The 21,684-nt window shown below is 36.8% G+C and overlaps 1 protein-coding gene across 1 annotated transcript; it reads left to right on the top strand.

The window, feature by feature from the left end:
- Positions 1-2,812: 2,812 nt before the first annotated feature.
- On the top strand, positions 2,813-20,768 carry LOC590359 (SNW domain-containing protein 1). The gene is made up of 14 exons (XM_789965.5): positions 2,813-2,952; positions 7,476-7,536; positions 8,809-8,886; positions 10,689-10,853; positions 11,522-11,617; positions 12,260-12,366; positions 12,967-13,071; positions 14,775-14,844; positions 15,210-15,275; positions 16,124-16,240; positions 17,230-17,365; positions 18,732-18,955; positions 19,682-19,845; positions 20,340-20,768. The coding sequence occupies exons 1-14, from the start codon at positions 2,837-2,839 to the stop codon at positions 20,551-20,553; spliced, it is 1,719 nt and encodes a 572-aa protein (XP_795058.4). The 5' UTR covers positions 2,813-2,836; the 3' UTR covers positions 20,554-20,768.
- Positions 20,769-21,684: the final 916 nt, after the last annotated feature.

The raw sequence follows: 21,684 nt of genomic DNA, 5'->3' as shown, positions 1-21,684 counted from the left end.
ATGAGATAATTCATTGCGCGGCAATCTGGACTGTATTTGAAACAGAGCATCCAATATTCCTGATATTTAATAGTATACTGTCAATGAAAAAATATAACTAAAAAAATTAATAATATCGGACCTCTTTACCCAAGGATGTGTGTCTTTGTCGAGCACAAAATGATTCTGCTCGGGTATGCAGGCCAGTTGTTAGCCCATATTGGGCTTGAATCACCTCGCGAAGTTTGGGCGCTTTCGTATGAGAAGTAAAACCTTGCCCATCATTGAATTCATGTTGTAAAGTTGTTTACAGACTCGAAAAGGATAGCATGGGACTGTACAGAGTGAATAAAAGGAAGAAAGTAATGTAGTTTAAAAATTGGACATGGCTTTGGGGCTAACGCTACCGGCCACTGACTACGCTGACGACCGCGTCAAAAAAACAAAAAAAAAGACCCCCAAAGTGGCTCCCTTACAGTTTTTCCTACACTCAGCTGCTCCCCCCTCACTATAGGCCCTTTTTTCAATTTCTTTTGAGGAATCCATTGACATATTGAGATTTGGAACCCTTTCCCATACATCAACATTACCAACAATAATTATTTTATCACTCTTTGAGTGAGATAAAAATGGGTTTAACATCAGTTTTTATTTTTCAAAGATTTATAAAAAAAAAAAAAAAAAAAAAGCACTAGCTCGCAGTCGAACCCGATACCTTCCAGATGCCAGGCGTTTGCCTATCCACTAGACCAATGTGTCACACTGGTCATCTCCATGTATTTTTTTTCATATTAATACTTCTTGTTGTAGATGTAGCAAAAGAGGTATTCTAACTAATTCAGAGAGCCGCTTGTTAAAGAAAGAGTATCAAATGTTATTTTCTCCTTTGTTGAGGAGGAAATAGATTAAAATGATACCGTTTTAAAAACCAGTTAGATATGGTTTTTGGACAAGAAGCATGATATAATTCATTGCGCGGCAATCTGGACTGTATTTGAAACAGAGCATCCAATAATCCTGATATTTAATAGTATACTGTCAATGAAAAAATATAACTAAAAAAATTAATAATATTGGACCTCTTTACCCAAGGCTATGTGTCTTTGTCGAGCACAAAATGATTCTGCTTGGGTATGCAGGCCAGTTGTTAGCCCATATTGGGCTTGAATCACCTCGCGAAGTTTGGGCGCTTTCATATGAGAAGTAAAACCTTGCCCATCATTGAATTCATGTTGTAAAGTTGTTTACAGACTCGAAAAGGATAGCATGGGAGTGTACAGAGTGAATAAAAGGAAGAAAGTAATGTAGTTTAAAAATTGGACATGGCTTTGGGGCTAACGCTACCGGCCACTGGCTACGCTGATGACCGCGTCAAAAAAAAAAAAAAAAAAAAGACCCCCAAAGGGGCTCCCTTACAGTTTTTCCTACACTCAGCTGCTCCCCCCTCACCATAGGCCCTTTTTTCAATTTTTTTTGAGGAATCCATTGACATATTGAGATTTGGAACCCTTTCCCATACATCAACATTACCAACAATAATTATTTTATCACTCTTTGAGTGAGATAAAAATGGGTTTAACATCAGTTTTTATTTTTCAAAGGTTTATAAAAAAAAAAGCACTAGCTGTGAGTCGAACCCGATACCTTCCAGGTGCCAGGCGTTTGCCTATCGCGAAGTTTGGGCGCTTTCATATGAGAAGTAAAACCTTGCCCATCATTGAATTCATGTTGTAAAGTTGTTTACAGACTGGAAAAGGATTGCATGGGAGTGTACAGAGTGAATAATAGGAAGAAAGTAGTACTGAAAATGTAAAAAAACTCGTTCAACCTGGCAATAAGGGACTCTTGAATGTAGTTTAAAAATTGGACATGGCTTTGGGGCTCAGCCCTTCGGATAAGTGTCCATTTTTCCTTTCTAATAAGTGCCCCTTAGCTTAAATGCCCTTTCCAAATGTGAAAAACTTCCCAAATAAGTTTTTAGCATGTATATCTCATCTCCCCAGAAACAAAAGCCTAGATAGCTGCCTAATATCTACCGCTAATTGACTGCTAATTGATAGTTACGACTGAGAGCAATTAATTCCCCAAAATTTTCCACTTGCTTGCTTATGAACTGAAGGTCCGATTTATATTCCATCATTATGTGATAGTGCTTAAAACCCCGTCCGAATCGACTATTGCATCTAATAATTAGAACTAATCGAAGGCAATTAATATGCGATCTCAAATGTGTTTGCTTGCTTGCCCACCTGTAAGCAAATGAATATTTAGACCACATACAACAGCAAATCATGGTGCTGAAGCATTTTATTGGACCACGTACATAAAGAGAGAACCTTGAATATTTTCCCGAATAATGTATTAATTATAAATACAATACATAAAGATTGTCATTTATCGCTAAGTTGAGATTACCTTTTGTAGGCAGCACTCCCCCCGCGCCCCCCCCCCCCCCAGAAATTAAGTGTCCTTTTTATGCTGTTGCTGCCATTTTGAAAGACGCTCCGCCGCCTCTGCTCTAAGTTACTTGTCGACTCTACTTTACATTTTTTGCACTCTAACTTACATCTCTAACTTTTACCATTTCATAGTTCATAGTTGAGATTCGATGAGATTCTAGTCTATAATCTCTCAGAAGAGATGCGCACACGTCTCCCGGCCGCGTCATTTTCTTTTGCGGCACAAATTGGGCCTTTTAAAAAAAAAAAAGAGGTCTTGATTTAACCCTAACCCTAAACTTTCCCATAGGCTCAACACGCACCTAACCCAATTTGTGCCATGCCGCAGAAAAAAAAATAACACCTCCCTCCCAGCCCTCTGTCGTTCATCCATAGAAAGCTCAAAATCGTAGGGGTTTATGATATGGCGCAGTGTGCCAGTGCAGTGTGTGGAGAGAATATTTAAGAACCAAACTCATCTGTTTCTGCAATCAGTCGAGATTATCAACAAATTTACGATGGTGTCGCTTGCAGAGTGAGTAAATAAGATACAGGATTTGTTTCGTTTTTGTCCTAAGAAAGATAAGGAAACACATTTTTGCCTGGCTTGATCTTGGACGTCCACTTTCTTTGCACGCAAGTGCATTGTCCATTGGCATTGCGTTGTGTGCGTGGACAGTGAATCAGACACACATAGCCTACCGCCACTTACTTAGCTTAGTCCGACTCTTAGGTCTAGAATCTAGATTCTAGCTGCATTTAATACTATCCTGTGCTATTGTCTTGATTCTCAACATTTTAAACACCACTGTACAAAACTCGACTGATTTCACTAAAAATCAGTACTTTAGTGACGATTAATGACACCTAAATAGCAGTAAAATTAAAAAAATGTCAACTTTCCATTGACCAGGCATCAGACCATTATTTAGAGAAAGAATAATTTAAAAATTCAAATTCAATTGTGAGTCCACCGTGACTGTCAAACTTGCTGACCAGACAGATCGACAAGATTGTGTGCATCTCTGTGTTATGAGTGTATTGACTATTCATGTATTTCAAATGCTGCCTATTAACATGTACGTAACTATACCGAAAGCTTCAGTCTCTATACCGTCGGTTGTTCCACTGAGACTACGTCTGGCTCCACTAGACCTCCGGTTATAGAGACTGAACGACTGCCTATGCCAGCCTGTGTTGAAGATATTCGGCTAGATTTTAGCCGCTAGGCCCCTCCCACAAACATGACAAACTTGCCACGGCCGTATTGTTATGCCCCCAAAATCCCCCGAAATGTCATTTTACCTTGTGTATATCCAATTTTGAATTAGGCCTAGGCTATAATAAATCGGTTCCACTTACTAACTTTATTGATATAATCCGTTTAATGGTCCCTTTTAAGGAAATTATGGGTCAAAATCGACATCCATGTTGAAAATCTTGCAAGCCGTATTAAACTCTCGCTGCCGTCAATCTCATCCCTTCTAGTCTACGCCGAAGGCAAAAATGATTATGAAGGAAAAACTGTGCGCCATCTACACGTTCGTAATGGCGTAATCACAGTTTTTCTATGCTGGCTATGCTTTACTGGAGTGTGAATCGTGCTAGAATTCTACTGCGAAGTGCAAGGGAGTTCGTAGACAGAAATAACCGTCTGATATGGGTCATTTCTTTAATAAAACTGACATTTGTTGACATTCCCCATACACAGACGGTATCCCAGACAACTCGCACCGGGCACTCCAGCAAAGCATAGAGTCAATGCTAATGCGTATTGACCTCTAGCACTGCACTACGGTAGATCTCTAATAACTATACAATTGCTTGTTTATATCTCCATTTAACATTTCGTTTTTCTCAATCCTTCAAGCCATTTGTTCATGCCCGAGTTAATGCAATCTATGCATGACCTAACTTTCAACACGCAAGGAACAGGGAACACTCGCGAACCCTGTATCAAATTCGGTGCAAAAAAAAAATTTAAAGGGTGATGTTCGAGCAGTGAAGAAAATTGGCGCTGCGATCGAAGAAAAACACTTGAAAGAATCTTTAAAAATTACACCTGAATTTTCTGAAAATCGTATTTGTATTACCTTGAGTAGTTGTCATTTTTGTCTCGCCTGCGTAGCAAAAAGCGAGACATAGGCGCCGCTTTTCCGGTGACGGCGGCGGCGACGGCGACGGCGACGGCGACGGCGTCAACATCAAAAACTTAACCTAAGGTTAAGTTTTTGAATTTTTAGTATAATTTTTAAAGTATAATTTCTTAGTCAATGAAACTTTGACTATAGGGTAATCAAGTATCCCCAATCATGTGAGTAGAATTTCAGATCACAAAGTCAAGGTCAAAGGTCATTTCAGGTCAGCAGACTTGGACTATGTTGTAGCATCATCATCGAAAACTTAACCTAAGGTTAAGTTTTTGAATTTTTGATATAATTTTGAAAGTATAAGTTCTTAGTCAATGAAATTTGGACTATAGGGTTATCAAGTCTCCCCAATCATGTGAGTAGAATTTCAGGTCACTAAGTTAAGGTCAAAGGCCATTTAAGGTCAACAAATTTAGACTTTGTTGTGGCATCAACATTAAGATTTTCAAAATGCTTCTTCTTCGTTATTTTTCAACCGATTTTGATTCTGATTGTTTCATATGATAGGGCTAGGAGGGGATTTAAAATTTCTACACAGAATCGTGAAATTCATTATCTATGCTAATTTATGCAAATTTATTCGAAATCACAAAAAAGGCTTCTTCTCCTTCATTTCTCGACCGATTTTGATTTGGTTTGCTTTATATCGTAGAGCTAACTTTGGTACCCTAAACTTCTACACAGAATTTTGAAATTGTTCTCCATTAATTAATTATGGTAATTTATGCAAATTTATTCCAAAAATAACAAAAATTGCTTCTTTTCCCTCATTTCTTGACTGATTTTGCCTTATCTGGTAGAGCTAAATTTGGAACAATAAACTTCTACACAGAATTGTGAGATTTTGCTCCATTGATTATTTATGGTACTTTATGCAAATGAAATGAAATTATGTCCCTTCCACATTGACATTCTGGTTTATCATATTGAATTGCGTTATGCAGGCGAGACCGCCGAGAGCGTTTCCCTTGTTTTATACCCCAGACTCTTGGTAGATTTGTCGGAAAAAAGTGTCAAATATTTCCGTTCGGTGGTCATTTCTAGGTTAATATTTAACAAGTTGCATCAGTAATGGGCCCGATGTTTCTCTTCTCGTACTTGCATGTTATTTTTACATACATTAAACATAGGATGGTTAGGGGTAAGTAAGACCGGATAACATTATAAAAAAAAAGATATATCCTTCCACCCTGCCATATCCAAGCTGTGGGCTGATTAGTGCCGACTCACCACAAGAAGGTAATTCAGATTTCTGTATGTGTGGAAGCGCCCTCTAGTGCCCCATGAATGTGCCTACCATGGAGATTTTGACATTAAAATTCAAACAGGTGACGCACTTCACACATAACTGACGCACACATGAAATTGCACACAGGTATAAAAATCAACAAACATTTCAGAATAAATTTCCAGTTTGTACCTTAAATAAAACAAAAATGAGAATTGTTCAAACTTTAAATTTTTTAGCCGGAACTAACATCGCAAACTCTTATAAAGAGGTCAACGTTTTTGTCATGTAAAAGGCACTTTTTATAATTACCATCAGGAACACGCGGAAGGTAAGCAAATCGCTACGACTCTGGTAGCTAAATCTCATATTTTATCTTTATTACTTGACCAATTTCAAAGTGCTTTTAATTATGAGAAGAAAGAATCCACTAGCGATCTCTGAAGACACCGCGATATTCCTCTAGTGTGGAAAGAGGTGATTTCAGACAGATTTTAGATTTTGTCAGGGGTATGGGCGCCAGTTAAAGCTAAGTGATATCAATATCATATTTTACATTATCACTTGCAAATGTATATAGCCCTTAAGGCTAGTCCGGTATGGGTAATTCTTTAATAAACCTGACATTTGTCAACCTTCCCCATACATATGTATGTATAGAGGCCGTCAGTAGAGCCAGACGTCTCAGCAGAACAACCGTTGATATCAGAGACTGAAGCTTTCGGTCTAGGTGATTATATGAAATATATGATATTGATATCGCCTAGCCTAAATTTGCACCCTTAGTCCATACCACTGTGTGAAGATTGATGTACAAACAAACAAAACCTAAAATGCGTTTTTGTAATCACCCCTTCCTGCAACCGACAGACCTGGACCTTGCAAACTGGCTTTCGGAGTTCGCTATCGAACTCTTCTTTCTTCTCATACAAAGCACTGTGAAATCGGTCGAGATTTAATAAAAATGTGAAAAATTGATACCGGAGTGATAGCCATTTTGCTTACCTTCCACGTGTTCCTGACATAATGAGGTAACATGTCATTTACATTACAAATATGCTAACCTCTAGTCTGAGTCGAGAGTTTGCGTTGTTGGTTCTGCCTGAAAGGCTGATTTGCACATACAGTGTTTACTTCAAAAACTATTTTTTGCATTGCCAATTTTATACATTAATAGCTAAATTCAGCAAACTCCGTGGGTAGACCTTGGGGTTTGATTTAGAAAAATGCATTGTAAAAGGGAATAGACATAATTTTCATATATGGAAATAACCGTGAAGATCAATGAATGTAAAAACTTCGAAATATTAAGAAATTACCTGCGATGAGATCAGCAATATACACTAATTGTATTGCCTGATCTCCCCCGAACTATGCCGTACAACGCACTTCAGTCTCGGTATAGATGTGGTTAGTGGAGTCAGACATAGTCTCAGTGGAACAGCTGTCATCAAAAAGAATGAAGCTTTTGGTCTAACCCAGATCTTGTTGTGTGTCCGGACAGGTTGATTTAAATTGGTTATTGGTAAGAGGTTTACATGTAGTACCGGTAGTTAAGAATCTTGTAAGACTTATGTTGTATGATAATGATATAAAGGGTAATTATCCTTTATGATATTTATGTAGAGTCATGTTAGATACTTGCAACTGACTGTGAAATGTATGTTATTCTATCCACAGTATCCTGCCCAGACCCAAGCAATGGATACAAGAAGATGAGGTGGACCTAAGAGCAAAAGAGGTCAGGAAAGAAACTCTTGTATAAATTATTGATTTTACGTATTTTATCAGAGCTCTTCGAGATGGAAGTGGTATTTAGCCTCATACTCTTGAACAGATGTGTCCTTAAATGTGCAAGTTCTGTCCAAGAATAACTTGCTTTCAAACAAAGAGAAAAATCAATTTGAAAATTAGTAAAAATCTGAAAGAGCATATAAAAACATGTTTAAAAATCAGAGAAGGTTAAGAGCTTGTTAATGGCATGAAAACACAATGAAGGCGTGTGTCATCTGCCTCTGTTGGAAACCCATGATATTTGATTAGACCAAGGAGTTTTAAGAACTTTGCATTTCCTTTAATATTTCATCTGTTATGTGAACTGACAAGGGAAAAATCGAACAGATGATAAAATATGAATACGGAAGCCTAATTGTTTCAATTTATTTGCTTACATTGTAAAATAGCAGTTTAAATTTGGGGAAAATTTAACAAATTTACAGTCCTAAAGCCTGCAATTTGACACTTTTCTGATTACTTCCAGCACACAAAAATAAAAAGTGAATTTCTTTATGATGTTATACATGTGTATGTCAGATTAATGCCCACACATGCCCAGTCGAGTAAGTTTGATTAGTGTTTCAGGAAATTTTGCTCCATTTCCTTTTGCTTGCCTCCTATAAAGGTAAACACTGTGTATGGCTCGTATTATCAGACGAGTGGTAGCGAAAAGTAATTAGCATATTTTCCTGAGAAAGTGGCTCGTTAGTTTGCAGCTAGGCAGGAATCTTTTGTCTATGTATCTGCAAGGAAGATCCAGTTAAGCACATGCCTGACATGTCTATTTTCTCCTGGCGGCATCAAAGATGGTACAAAGAAAATGAGCTAGATACGACTCCAGTGGGGGGTGTTTCATAAAGCTGTTCGTAAAGTTACGCATGACTTTACGAACGACTAGTATATGAAAAGCCAAATGGGATGCTTAATTATTATTGATTTTTATTTATTAAGTTGAACTGTGCAGATGTAGATTAACATTCTTATTATAACAAATATTTTTAATGCAAAGTATTTTTTTTGCCATAATTTAATTGAGGTTATTGGAAATATCAGAAAAACATTTGGGCATCCTATCTGGCATTTCATATACAAGTCATTCGTAAAGTCATGCGTAACTTTACAAACTCTTTATGAAACACCCCCCTGCTCTTAAAGCTCCTTTGATAGACGGGCAGATGCTTTACCGACTGAGCCAACTCACCTCCTCATTTTGTCTTTCTTTTTCTTTCTCTGTCAGTTGCGTGTGGTTTCAGTATCAAGGAATGCAGCTCCACCATATGGTCATCGCAAGGGATGGGTCCCTAGGTCTTTGGCTGTAAGTATTACCCCCCCCCCCCCCCCCCCCCCGAACCCCAATCTGAAGGGAGGATGCCATTATTTATTCAGTCATTCTACTAGTCAGGCATAATGTACATAAGTACATGATAAACCAGTGATGAATATGCTTTGGTAAAATTACAGAGAATATTGCAATTATATTTGAATTTGACGCTATGGTGATATCTATCGTTGTATGTACTGTATTTCAAATTCCACATTTGTGTCACTTCACTGAAGAGTGTGGGGCAGTCAATTTATTTTGAACACAATGTTCTACTAATTCAGTTTAGCCTGCCACTGGGTGTAAGTCATGTGTAACGAGGGAATACTTAATATTTGAATCTGTATTCTGAGAATCAATTTAGCAAGATTTTATCTAATAATACCATTTGTGATGCAATAGCCACTAAGAAAATTGTGATGCAATAGCCAATAAGAAATGTTATTGGTTTCACTCCCTTCATGTTCAGCCAATAGAATCTCATTTTGCTGGCCAATCTATTGTGCAAGATAGCGCAAATGCATAATTTTTGTACTTTTTTTTCCTTGAAAAATTACTGAAGTGTTTTTAGAGGCTTTTGAACTCCATGACAAGGATCATTTCAAGTGTGACCATTCGTCTGCAAAAATCGTGAAATACAACTTGATAACCTTAAGAAATTGTTGCTTGAGAAATGTAGTTTGTATTCATTATTTCTTTGTTTAATTTTGATTACACAACTAGCAGCATACTCTAAAATACATGTCGCACTTAACGTGCATCTAAGCGATAAATTAGCCCCCACCCTATTTCAATTTTAATATTATCTATAATAGAAATGAGATGGCTGTTAGTGCTTAAGTCACTCGTATATCATGTGTATAACTGGAATGGGCACGTGAGAAGTAAGAGATTAAGTTAGAATGAAAGATAAAATCTGAAATATAGAGTATTCTCAGAATTCTTTTTTCTTTAATACAGATAAAATCAAATATTTTAGAGATAAAGTCTGCTCAGAATACCAGCCCAGAATATCATACCTCAAGTGTAAAGTAGCGAGAGGTTATTTTTTAAAGAGATACACAAGGTGATCATGAATTTCTCTTTCTTTGGCCTATCTGCAGAATATTCCATTGTGCATCAGTCAAATGTATTTTGGTTAGGATCATGTCAGGCTAAAGGCTAGGATTATGGTCGGCAGTTTGCCATAGCAACGCTAGTAAAGTAGAGATAGTTAGGTCACCAGAAGTCACCCTCATTCTTGAATGAAACTCTTGGAGCACCAAAATAGTTCCCTCACATAGTGATTGTATGCGTGTGGGAATCACTTGTCATCACCTGCCCACAAGAAGGCAATAAGAGCTATGTACTGTCAGTGTAAAGGCCTTCTTGGGAGCAGCTGACAAATTGACCCGTTACAAGAACATGTATTTCTCTACATCAGGGTTCCCACGGTCATGGAAAAACCTGGAAAGTCATGAAAAAATACATTCTTTTTGAAAGTCCCGGAAACTGAAAAAAGCTCCATAAGTCATGGAAAGTCACAGAAATTGATAATGGGTGTGAGCTTTGCGTGGCTGGCCTTGACAGCTTTCCAGTTTGAACTGACAATAGGTGTTGTATTTGTACCCTTCTGGATGCCGTAACCCAGAAGAAAATGGGTCATGGAGTTTGGTTCTCAAATTTGTGAGGGGACCCTTTCATATTCTATGAATAGGCCCCTAAGGTCGGGGGTAGGGACAAGACTAAGTTGATGGAGTATTCTACAGTTTGCATTGGATTCACGATATTTGTTACATTTTTTGCTGGATGTATAGGATTATGGAGATGGAGGAGCATATCCAGAGATCCATATTGCCCAGTATCCACTGGACATGGGTCGTACAAAGACCAATCAATCTAATGCTGTAGCTAAGACAGTGGATGCAGAAGGCAAGGTTCGATATGATGCCCTTGCTAGGATTGGACATGGCAAGGACAAGGTATGTATAGTGTATACAAATCTAAATTTTAACTAAGATTTCCTATCGTGATTAAGAGCAATGGAAACGGTGCTCCTGAGAGAACATAATAAGTTCTATCATGAAAACCAATCCTGCTATTCATACATACCAATCCTTAATTTTAGTTGAACATGTTAAACCCATCAGATTTGATTTGGAATTATATTTTCAAACGACAAGACTGCTGTCCGCCATGGGATTCTCGTAATAGTATTTATCAGGTCAGTAATACTAATAATAACTGATGCCAACTATTTTTTTTTTTAGGTATGATGTTGATGGCTATTTTTAAAATGGCGTCCAAGATGGCCGCCATTATCTTAAATTAGCCTCAGATTGTGATATATCCATCATATGTTGATGTCATAGATTAAAGTGATTTGATGTTATATCACTATGAACATGACAGACAAAGAAAGCGGAAAAAATATACAGTTCCTCAGGTAGACAAAGGAACATCCTTTCACTGCTATTATGTAAAAAGGTGAATATGCATGTGACACCTGTTCTACAAATTTTTACATAATAGCAGTGAAGGGATGTTCCTTTGTCTACCTGAGGAACTGTATATTTTGTCCGCTTTCTTTGTCAGTCGTATTCATAGTGTATACCGGTAATGATAATATTCTTTCTAATGATTCTTTCAGGTTGTACACTCAAGGCCTCAAGACCTACTTCCTAGAGTAATGGGAGATGATGATGATCCAGATCTTCAGAAACCAGATGAAGAGTCCATTGAAGAAGTAAGTCAAACAATTTTATCAAACATGATATGACTATACTTATGTTAATTCTAGTCTACACATATTACACTAAACTGCCTTTAAAAAAAAACATTAAAAACTAAGTGGCAAAACTGGGTGATATAAATGGAGTGTATTTCACATTGCTCTTTCTATAACACACAGATTACAGTGTGTATATGAGCCTTTGTAAATTGCAGTCTCTTCTTACACTGTTTTCCATTGGCACACATGGAAAAGGGTTTTATTTTGCCTTATACATCGGTTGTTTTAATCAGTTTATCCTATCATGTGACAACAAGTCTGTAAGATGTGTTTGCTTGTTTTGTCTTTTTACAATAAGTGAAACATTAAGCATGGTATGGCCATTTTCTTCCAAGTCAAACATTATTGGATTATAGATTAATCAAAATCAAGGAAAGAGTGTCTTTATTGATATGTTAGGTTTCTGGCATTGTTGTACCAATGCTTGACATAATTTGGTTATGTCACTTTTTATAGAAAAGTTTCATGGTAACATCTCTTTCTTGCAGAATTAGTTAGGTGGCAAAATGATTCTTGTTACTAGCAAATGATTGTGCCTACGCCATGTTTATTGACATACATCTATCTATGATGTAAATGACCTTGTTTTTATTTCAGACTGCTGAGAAGACTAGATCAGCATTGGAGAAGATCGTCCAGTCCAAAATATCTGCAGCTCTTCCTGTTCGCCATGCTGAGAAAACCGCACCTGCACAATATATCAGGTAGGTTAGCATCTGCACAATAAGTGCCTATTGATACATGTCATTCCCTCTATACATCTGTAGAGTTGTTGGGGTCTTAGAGGATATGGCATTGTTCTATGGATCGCAATGATATAGATTTTAATCCCTACCTTATCACTTGTGAGGGGGAGGTGGGCCCTTGGAGCCCCTGTCAAGTATATTTCATCACAGCTCCCAAAAGGACACATTTTACATGCCCCTAACCATCTCTCCCCTTGCTGTCAGATCACCAAAATCATCTAGCTTTTCCAGAATCAAATATATTTGCGTTTATATTTGTGTTTGTACTGTGATTATTCTTTATATTCAACAATATATTTCAGTTAACAACTGAATTATTCCTACCCTTACCAAGTTTTTATTTTTTTAAAGTACCCTATGTGAAAGATTGATTTTTCTCGCTTTTTCGTTGCTTGAGAATATAACAAATTAAAGCTTACATCAAAAATAATTCAACACAGGCCACCTTTCATTCTTGAGTTACGAAAAACAACAAAAACATCAAATTTACAAGGTTTATGAAAAATTATTTGTTCAATGTAAATGTATTTTCTACTCCAATTATTGCTATTTGTATAGATACACACCATCACAACAAGGTCTTGCCTTCAACTCTGGAGCTAAGCAGAGAGTGATTAGGATGGTAGAGGCACAGAAAGATCCTATGGAACCACCCAGATTCAAGTAAGTAGTACAACCTAGAGTCTACTTCAGATATGATGCATTATATCCCTTCTATGAATATTCATGTGTTTTCTAAATACATGATTGGTCAATTGGTGGTCATGTGATAAAATATAATTTCACTATTTGACACAAATCTCTGCCAGAGCTCCAAATATTTTCCACTATTTTTTCATGGGCGAAACTGCGCATGCTCTATGAGATTTTCAGGTAGAAAAGCATTGTGACATCACATCATGTTCAGTCAAAAATAATGCGCAATTAGCGCGTCTCATTAAATGCGCGTTAATATAATTGTGTGCAGGTTAAATTGACAAATTCAAACTGATTGTAAACTTCTCCAATACCCGGCCCAAATGTGGTTGACATAAAAATAAAGTTAAAAACCATATGCCACCCAATCATTAAAACAAATATATGAAGCATTTAGTTCGTAAGAATGGTGGAAATTATATATCTTCGGAGGGACTGCAATAGTACTTTGCCAGTCCCTCCTCAGATAAATAATTTCCACTATTCTTTCTCACAGCATCGTATATTTGTATAATAAACCCCAGTATTTTATATTATGATGGCGTAAGTGTAATATATGCTTCACATTTCTGTCTCTTGAGTACAGTGAATACATCTACCTATGTTGCACGGTTGCCATTTATCTACTTTTTGCGGTGGTTTATCGCGGCATATCTGAATAAGTCTTGAACCGCCTCAACCAACAACACCAAAAAATTTTAAAAATACAAATTTCAACTTCTGAACAGGACTGGCCTGGGACTGGACCCAAACTGAAAGGTTTCTTGTACATATACCGCTTTGACTCCAAGCAATAGTTTATATTAATGACATATTATTTAGAGTAATGGGACAGAAGATGTTGAAAACACATTCTCCATTGTCTTTTTTAGCTATTAAAGGGATAGTTGAGTTCTGTTTTCAGACCGCAAATGCCTTCAAAGTGTGTGGTTATTGCTCTTATTCTTATCTATGACATTTATACTGCCCTTTTAAAACTTAAAATTGCTATGAAGGTAATTTAAGACCCCAAAATGTGTGAAATTTAGCCAATACGATCATACCAATTCAGCTCCACTTTTAAAAAAACACTGTGACCGTTAATTAATTGTTTAATTAAAAATATCAATTCATGAGCTGGCTAATTGTGGGTAATATAAGCAACACGAAAATGCCAACAAAAAAGCCAACATCGGCATTGGCTGAAATACGACGTAAAAGGCGTTATTTTTTTTTTTCAGCGGTTTTTTCGAATTTTTCAAAATATCTAATATTTGTGGTGGTACACAAGTATTAGAAATCGTTATATTTCAGCCGTCTCTGAACTGATTTTGATCAAACAAAGATGATTTTGTCATTTAAATATGATGTTCTTTCAAATTTGACACTCAGTTTTTCATTATCTCACAACAAAATTATTTTGTGTAGCGCCCTCTGCAACAGAACTCAACTATCCCTTTAATGAATGATTCTAAATGGAGAATAGGAACTCATATCTTCAGCAGGCAATTTATTTTTGTTTTTTCCCTCCTTTATTTCTTCAATCCTATATAAAAGTAACTTACATTAATCTGATTATTAATGGAGTTTGCATAGAAAAAGAAAATATGTACATGTGTATTTATATGTGTTGTAAATGCTGTTGAGAAAAGTTGTTGATATTTAAATGATTTGTTATTATTTCTGCACAGAACAAACAAGAAGATACCGCGAGGTCCTCCTTCACCACCGGCTCCTGTCATGCATTCACCAACAAGAAAGGTATCTTATCACCTCTCTCTCCTCAAAATGTGCCTAAATTATCCCCTCCACAAAATGTAGTTCTTTTTAATGATAGTTTTAAATTTGTAAATAAATTGGTGTAGAGCATATTCATTTGTAGTATTGAATGGAAATAGTTGACAATAAATATATGAACCTCTTTTCTAAAAAAAATTATTTTATGAAATTCATTTTGACATTGTGTTATATGTCAATCGTATGCTCTTTTTGTAGTGATGTTGAGTAGGGAAGAGTTCTTGAACGGTTTTCTTAGGCACTAGGTCGTGGACTTAAAATGAAATCAATGTGTTCAGAAATGCTTGTAATGTTATTTCTTTTCCTTCACCTTTTATTTTCCTATACAGGTTACAGTCAAAGAACAGCAGGAATGGAAGATCCCACCCTGTATCTCAAATTGGAAAAATCAAAAGGTAAAGGGAGCATTGTGTAAGAGAATAGGTTGTGATTTTTTTATAGCATGGAGGAACCAGTAAAGATGAACAAATTATCATATCTTGTCACCAAGTGCTTCTAATGAAATTGTAACTGGAAAAAGAGGGCTGCAAAGTGTATTGGTTTGAGATCTATCTAAATTGAGTTTAACAAAGAAACTTAAAGGAAGTCGAAGTTATTCCTTTTTAATATGCCATTAGTCCTTGTGTTGGGTTCAATTTTGTTATATAAAAACAGGCCATATAAATTAAGAAATAGAAAAATTGTGTCAAATGTACCAAGTTGTCACTGTGTTTATACTATGATTTACTTGTCTGTACAAGTGCTGACATGTCAAGATCTAAGAACTTTATCACGTCTTTTGTTTGATTCGATACTATGTTCACTAACATGACCTGTAATACAGTGAATGTTTTGACATGCAAAGTATAAGATGCTGGACCCTTTGTCAGGGTTCTCATACTTAGCACAGGAGCTTCAGAAAAAGGCCAATGTTGTACGCATCAGAAACACACATGCTCCGAAGGCATGATTGACTGCTTAGATTGGCTACAACTAGAACCTGTTTTATGATATTATGGTGAGGGTTAGGAATAGGGCTACTGTTAAAGTGACTCAGTATTACAACGTATCACAGACACTGATAACATGTACATGTAGGGCCATGCATCTCAGATTTAACATTGTTAAATGATGGCTTTAAAGCTGACCCTGAGGTTTGCATTGGGGCTGTGATTGGATATTCTTTAGATGTTCCAACTTTATCTGTCAACGAGCATGTAGCATATTAACTAGTTTGTAATGAAGCATTTCTTGTTTTTGCTAGGGTTACACTATACCACTAGACAAGCGTCTTGCAGCCGATGGCAGAGGACTACAGAACCCACAAATCAATGAGAACTTTGCCAAGCTGGCTGAAGCTCTCTACATTGCCGACAGGAAGGTAAAGTATTTATCACTGTGTATTGCCTTTTGAATACTATATATATGGGGGATCCGATGTTTGCTTTGGCAAGAAATGCTCCAGGCTTTATTTCTTAAAGGTATATGGTTGTGGCTACGGTTGCAATTTGGTTTGAGGTTAGATTTAGGATTAGGGCTAGGCTTAGGTATAGTGTTGTGTCCAGGATTAGGGTCGAGAATTCAATTAGTGTAGGAAATTGATGCAGAGTTATTGTCACAGCAGTATGTGTGGTACAACCTGTTTATAATATATCCATTGTGGTTATCCATAAATGGACTCGATGACAGTATTATCAGTTCAATCAGTATTATAATGTTTTTTGTCACAATAGATATCTTCCTTTGTCATACTGGATATTAACAATCAGCTTATGATATATAATGATATATGGTAGCTATATAATGTTTTCATATTTTACTGTTGTAAAACTAGCATCTTGCGCTTCCGTTTAACATTCATGAATTTCTTGTGTGGTTCAGACTTTAAAGTTTCATGCCACAAGATTGATTGTGTCTCAGCTGACTTTACTCAGAATGTTTTTATTTGCAAAAGCTTCTTGCTGTGGCTGGTTTACCAAATTTGCTTAGGTTTCATTCTGTGAAAGTTTGTGTTATACATTACTTAAACATTTCTATTCACTTACAGATCATCACGTTGACATGAAGCTATGTGTACATGAACAAAAATTAGTTAACATAGATACAAACCTAAATTACTATACATTATTATCTAAGATCTCAGAGAAGTTCTGTAAGTTGGACACATTAAAATCAAGCTATTTAATTCTGTTTCTTTTTCTAAATTATTCCTATTATTTTTTATTTTTAAAGTAATACAATAAAGCTTTTCAACTTGAATCAATATACTTCAAATTTTTAGACGAGGGGATACTTTCAATACAAATTAAGATTTGTTTGAAGTGTTTGAGTCTGAGAAAGCTGAATTGTATATGATTGTTTGTATTGTAGGCCCGTGAAGCTGTAGAGATGCGTGCTGGTATGGAGCGTAAGGTGGCACAGAGAGAGAAAGAGAAACATGAAGAACAACTAAGGGCTATTGCTGCTAAGGCACGTGAAGACAGAGCAGGCATCAAATCAGCTATGGGTATGGTTCATTTCACTCATATAATCAACTAATCAACTCATTTTTACTATGTTTTGTGCTGTATAACACATTTTGTAAAGGAACTTCTCTCTTTGTCTCTCACTGGAAATGTAATGTGACCATATGAAAGCCTTGTCAATGATTTTGATTTTAGTGTTTTATCAGTTTATACTGATGATGATTTTTATGCCTCCGTTACGAAGTATCCGAAGGCATTATGTTTTCGGGTTGTCCGTCCATACGTACGTCCCGTTCTTGTGATCGCGTTATCTCAAGAACCGACAGATCGATTCCTGCCAAACTTTGGTCATGTATTTAACTTGCAGAGCCAATGAATTGATTAGATTTTGGGGTCACGAGGTCAAAGGTCACATGGCTCATTATGTAGGCAAAAATAGCTTGTGATCGTGTTATCTCAAGAATTGATTGATGGATTCCTGCCCTACTTAGGTCATGTGTGTATCTTGCAGAGCCAATGAATTGATTAGATTTTGGGAATAAAAGGTCAAAGGTCACGGCTCATTATGTAGGCAAAAATAGCTTGTGATCGCGTTATCTCAAGAACTGATTGATGGATTCCTGCCCTACTTAGGTCATGTATGTATCTTGCAGAGCCAATTAATTGATTAGATTTTGGGGATAAAAGGTCATAGGTCTCGGAGCTCATCATGAAAGCAAAAATAGCCTGTGATCGCGTTATCTCAAGAACTGATTGATGGATTCCTGCCCTACTTAGGTCATGTATGTATCTTGCAGAGCCAATTAATTGATCAGAATTTGGGGTCAATAGTTCATAGGTCAAAGGTCACAGGGCTCATTATGTATGCAAAAATAGCTTGTGATCACATTATCATTAGAACAGTTAGACAGATTACCATGAAACTCAGGACATGTATGTGTCTTGCTGAGGCAATGAACTGAATAGATTTTGGGGTCATGAGGTCAAGTTCAAAGGTCATGGGGCTCATTATGTATGCAAAAATAGCTTATGATCACATTATCATTAGAACCGAGGGATGGATTACCATCAAACTCAAGATATGTATGTTTATTGCAGAGCCAATGAACTGAGTAGATGTTGGGGTCATGAGGTCAAAGATCAAAGGGTCATACATGTATATCAGAAATAGCTTGTAATCACAATATTCTGAGAACCTGTCAACGGATTACAATCGAACTTAACCTTGAAAAATTGCTTCTGTTTTGGTCTGTAAAATTGCTATATGATGGAGGCATCATTTTCGACTGCGCGCAGTCGAAATTCCATCTACTTTGTAATGTTCTTTCAAGATTTTATTTCCAGATGATGATGGTGATGATGCCGTTGATGATTATGATGATGTCTTTATCCATGTTTTACTTCCAGACAATGATGACGATGTGAGAGAGCGAGACAAGATAAGAGACGAGCGTCATCGTGATAGACAGAGGGAGAGGAACTTTGCCCGTGCAGCTCCTGATAAGAGATCACGCCTAGAGAAACAGAGAGAACGTGATGTAAGTGAGAAGATAGCCCTTGGTCTACCTAACGCTGGAGCAGGCAGATCAGATGATGCACAGTTTGATCAAAGGTTATTCAATCAGTCAAAGGTAAGAACAGTTGTCATGACAATTAGGCTTTTGTTATATATTGTTGGGTATACTCTTTAGATCCTTTACAGAGCTTTTACAGAGAAAGAAGCGTGAAACAAGGAGCACATTTGTATGGTCTTGACTTTGTTATATACAGATTTTCCAGATTAAATGGAATTCAAATCCCCAAACCGTTTACAGTTCTCAGTTATTTATTGTGTGTAAGTATAAGGTTACACTTAAAGATAATTGAGTTCTCTTCATGCAATGGCGTTTTGAAAGGTTGAGAATGGTTGATTATGTAGTTATTAAGAATTTGTGTACACTGATGTTTTGGAATCATCAATTGGTTAAGAAGTTGACTCAATCTTGCTAAAAATCACAGGCACTGCACTGCACACAGAAATGTGTATGGGTGTACAGTACAAAATGTGTGATCCATTTTAAGATATTTCGACTAAAGCCAGGGTAATAATCAGGGCAGTGCCAGGAGCGCCACATGACAGACATGTGCGCTATAAGAAGCCACCATTATTATTATTATTATAATTAATTGCAGAGCAATTTTTAGTGGAAGCTTCTATAATAGTATTCTTCCAAACTGTCATAAGCTCACAAATAATGTTTCACCTTCACCCAGAACTGGACCTTATTCTTGAGTAACAATCCTTGTCTGTTTTGTGTTTGTTTATGGATTGACATTGATGTAACAATGCTGTTATTTTGCCTCTATCAATTTGCCAGGGATTGAACAGTGGCTTTGGAGGAGGAGAGGATGAGAGCTATAATGTATACAGTGAACCCTGGAGAAAAGATCAGAATGTTGCTAGCAACCTCTACCGACCCAGCAGGAATGCTGACAAGGATGTCTATGGTGATGACCTGGATAATCTAATCAAGAATAAAAAGTAAGTAATAATAGCAAGTGGAAAAAAATCTTGGGAGTGGTGAGAGAGTTTGTTCTAGAAAACTGACAAAGAGCTGTGAAAAAAAAATTGAATGCATTAAAACCATCGACAAAATCTTACTTGTCCTGTAGCAAATCCAAATAGCTCCTCTAAAGTAAAATGTATCTTTATCAGTGCTGCAACATTAGCGCTACTGCAGGACTCAAAACGTGGTCCACAGTCCAGTGACGTAGCCACTAGACCATGACACCTCTACAATTGAAGGACAGTGTATAAGATTTTACTCTCATACCCGGGTTAATGTTATCAGAAACTATACGTTGACACTTTATTTTTCATGTAATCTTTTTCTAGTGTGAAATCCGTTATTTGAATTATTAAAGATAGCCAATGTGAATAAAAAATGATGGCTCATTCAATAAAATTGAAGAGAGTGTGGTTTCCCTGAGAGGTTGGTTTCTGTTCCTTACTTTTCATCTGTTTTATCCCTATAGGTTTGTTCCTGACAAAGGGTTTGCTGGAGCAGACAGCTCTAGACGTCGTGATGGTCCCGTCCAGTTTGAGAGAGAAGAGGAAGAAGATGTGTTTGGTCTGGATAACTTCTTTAAGACTGTGAAGAAAGCAGATAAGAGGCAGGCAGATGAGAGGAACAGAGATGATTATGAGAGGGGAAGTAGCAGCAGTAGCAAGAGAAGAAAGGACTACTAGCTTCACATTCTATAAATCTTCCCTCTATAATCCTATGAAGCCACCTTCCGTGGGCTCCATGCTACCTCTTTTGGGGGGTTGAATTGTTTAGATTCTGTATTTACAAGCCCTTTGTAAAATAAGTTTTTTGGGTCCGGACTTAAATTCGCCCATGTGTCCCGGGCGCCTAAGTGACAAGCCCTGCTCATTCCTATGTGACGTGATTAACTACCCCCCCCCCCCCCCCCCATGAAGAAGAAGTATGATGTGACAAATTGAAGTAACATAGATAAGAGACTCCACTTACAGGCCTGTGTTATACGCAGATACTTCTTTCCAAACGCCAATCGCCATTCATATACATGTTGAAAAAAAATACCACCACAGTTTCCACGGCTTTATGTGAATGAATCAGTAATGTTTATCTTTATTGGATATTTTTTAATTGTCCGTTTTTTAAAAGTGCATGCTATTTTGACATTTTTAAACGTGTAAATCTGTTGCTCATTTATGTCCTCAAGCAAAACCAGAACTGCAAAGAAAACCTTGTTGCACAGACCTATGAAAACACAATGTTGTGGAACGTCGTTATATCCAAATGCATAAGACCAATGAAATTATCTTATGTTGAAATCTCATTATACCAGAGCTCAATACAAAAGACAAGATGTGTGACCAGCTTATTATCTTGTCATAATGGAAGTTTGTTAGAAAAGTGTTCTATATGATGAGGTTCCCCAATATTTATTGAGCATCGGGTATGTAATAATGATGATATGGCTTTGTTTATCAGTAAATTATATTCTCTCAATCTATGGTGTGTGACAATTAATGATACACATTGTGTGCACCATCTCCTCTCCTTGGAGTATTCTTACCAAGTGGTAGTCATAAGGGCATTGGGTAAATGTCATTTTGTATCCTGCCAAGATCCATATTTGTTTGATGGGTACAGAAATCAAGAAGTAAATTTAATGTCTTGTCAAATTAGTGTCAATAACAAATAGTTGGCCCTATGGTGTCATATTGCACAGTTCATTGTCACTCCTAACATTGAAACCAAATCAAAGCGAATAATTTGGGGGTATTCTTTTAGAGTAGACTTAAGAGTGGATGAATTCATAAATTATTGTGATTTACAAAATTCGTCTG

This window comes from Strongylocentrotus purpuratus, unplaced genomic scaffold, assembly GCF_000002235.5.
Source record: "Strongylocentrotus purpuratus isolate Spur 01 unplaced genomic scaffold, Spur_5.0 spur5_scaffold_5, whole genome shotgun sequence".
In the NCBI taxonomy this organism is placed as follows: domain Eukaryota; kingdom Metazoa; phylum Echinodermata; class Echinoidea; order Camarodonta; family Strongylocentrotidae; genus Strongylocentrotus; species Strongylocentrotus purpuratus.
The sequence above is the reverse complement of the archived record's forward strand: the minus strand, read 5'-3'. Positions and strand labels throughout refer to the sequence as shown.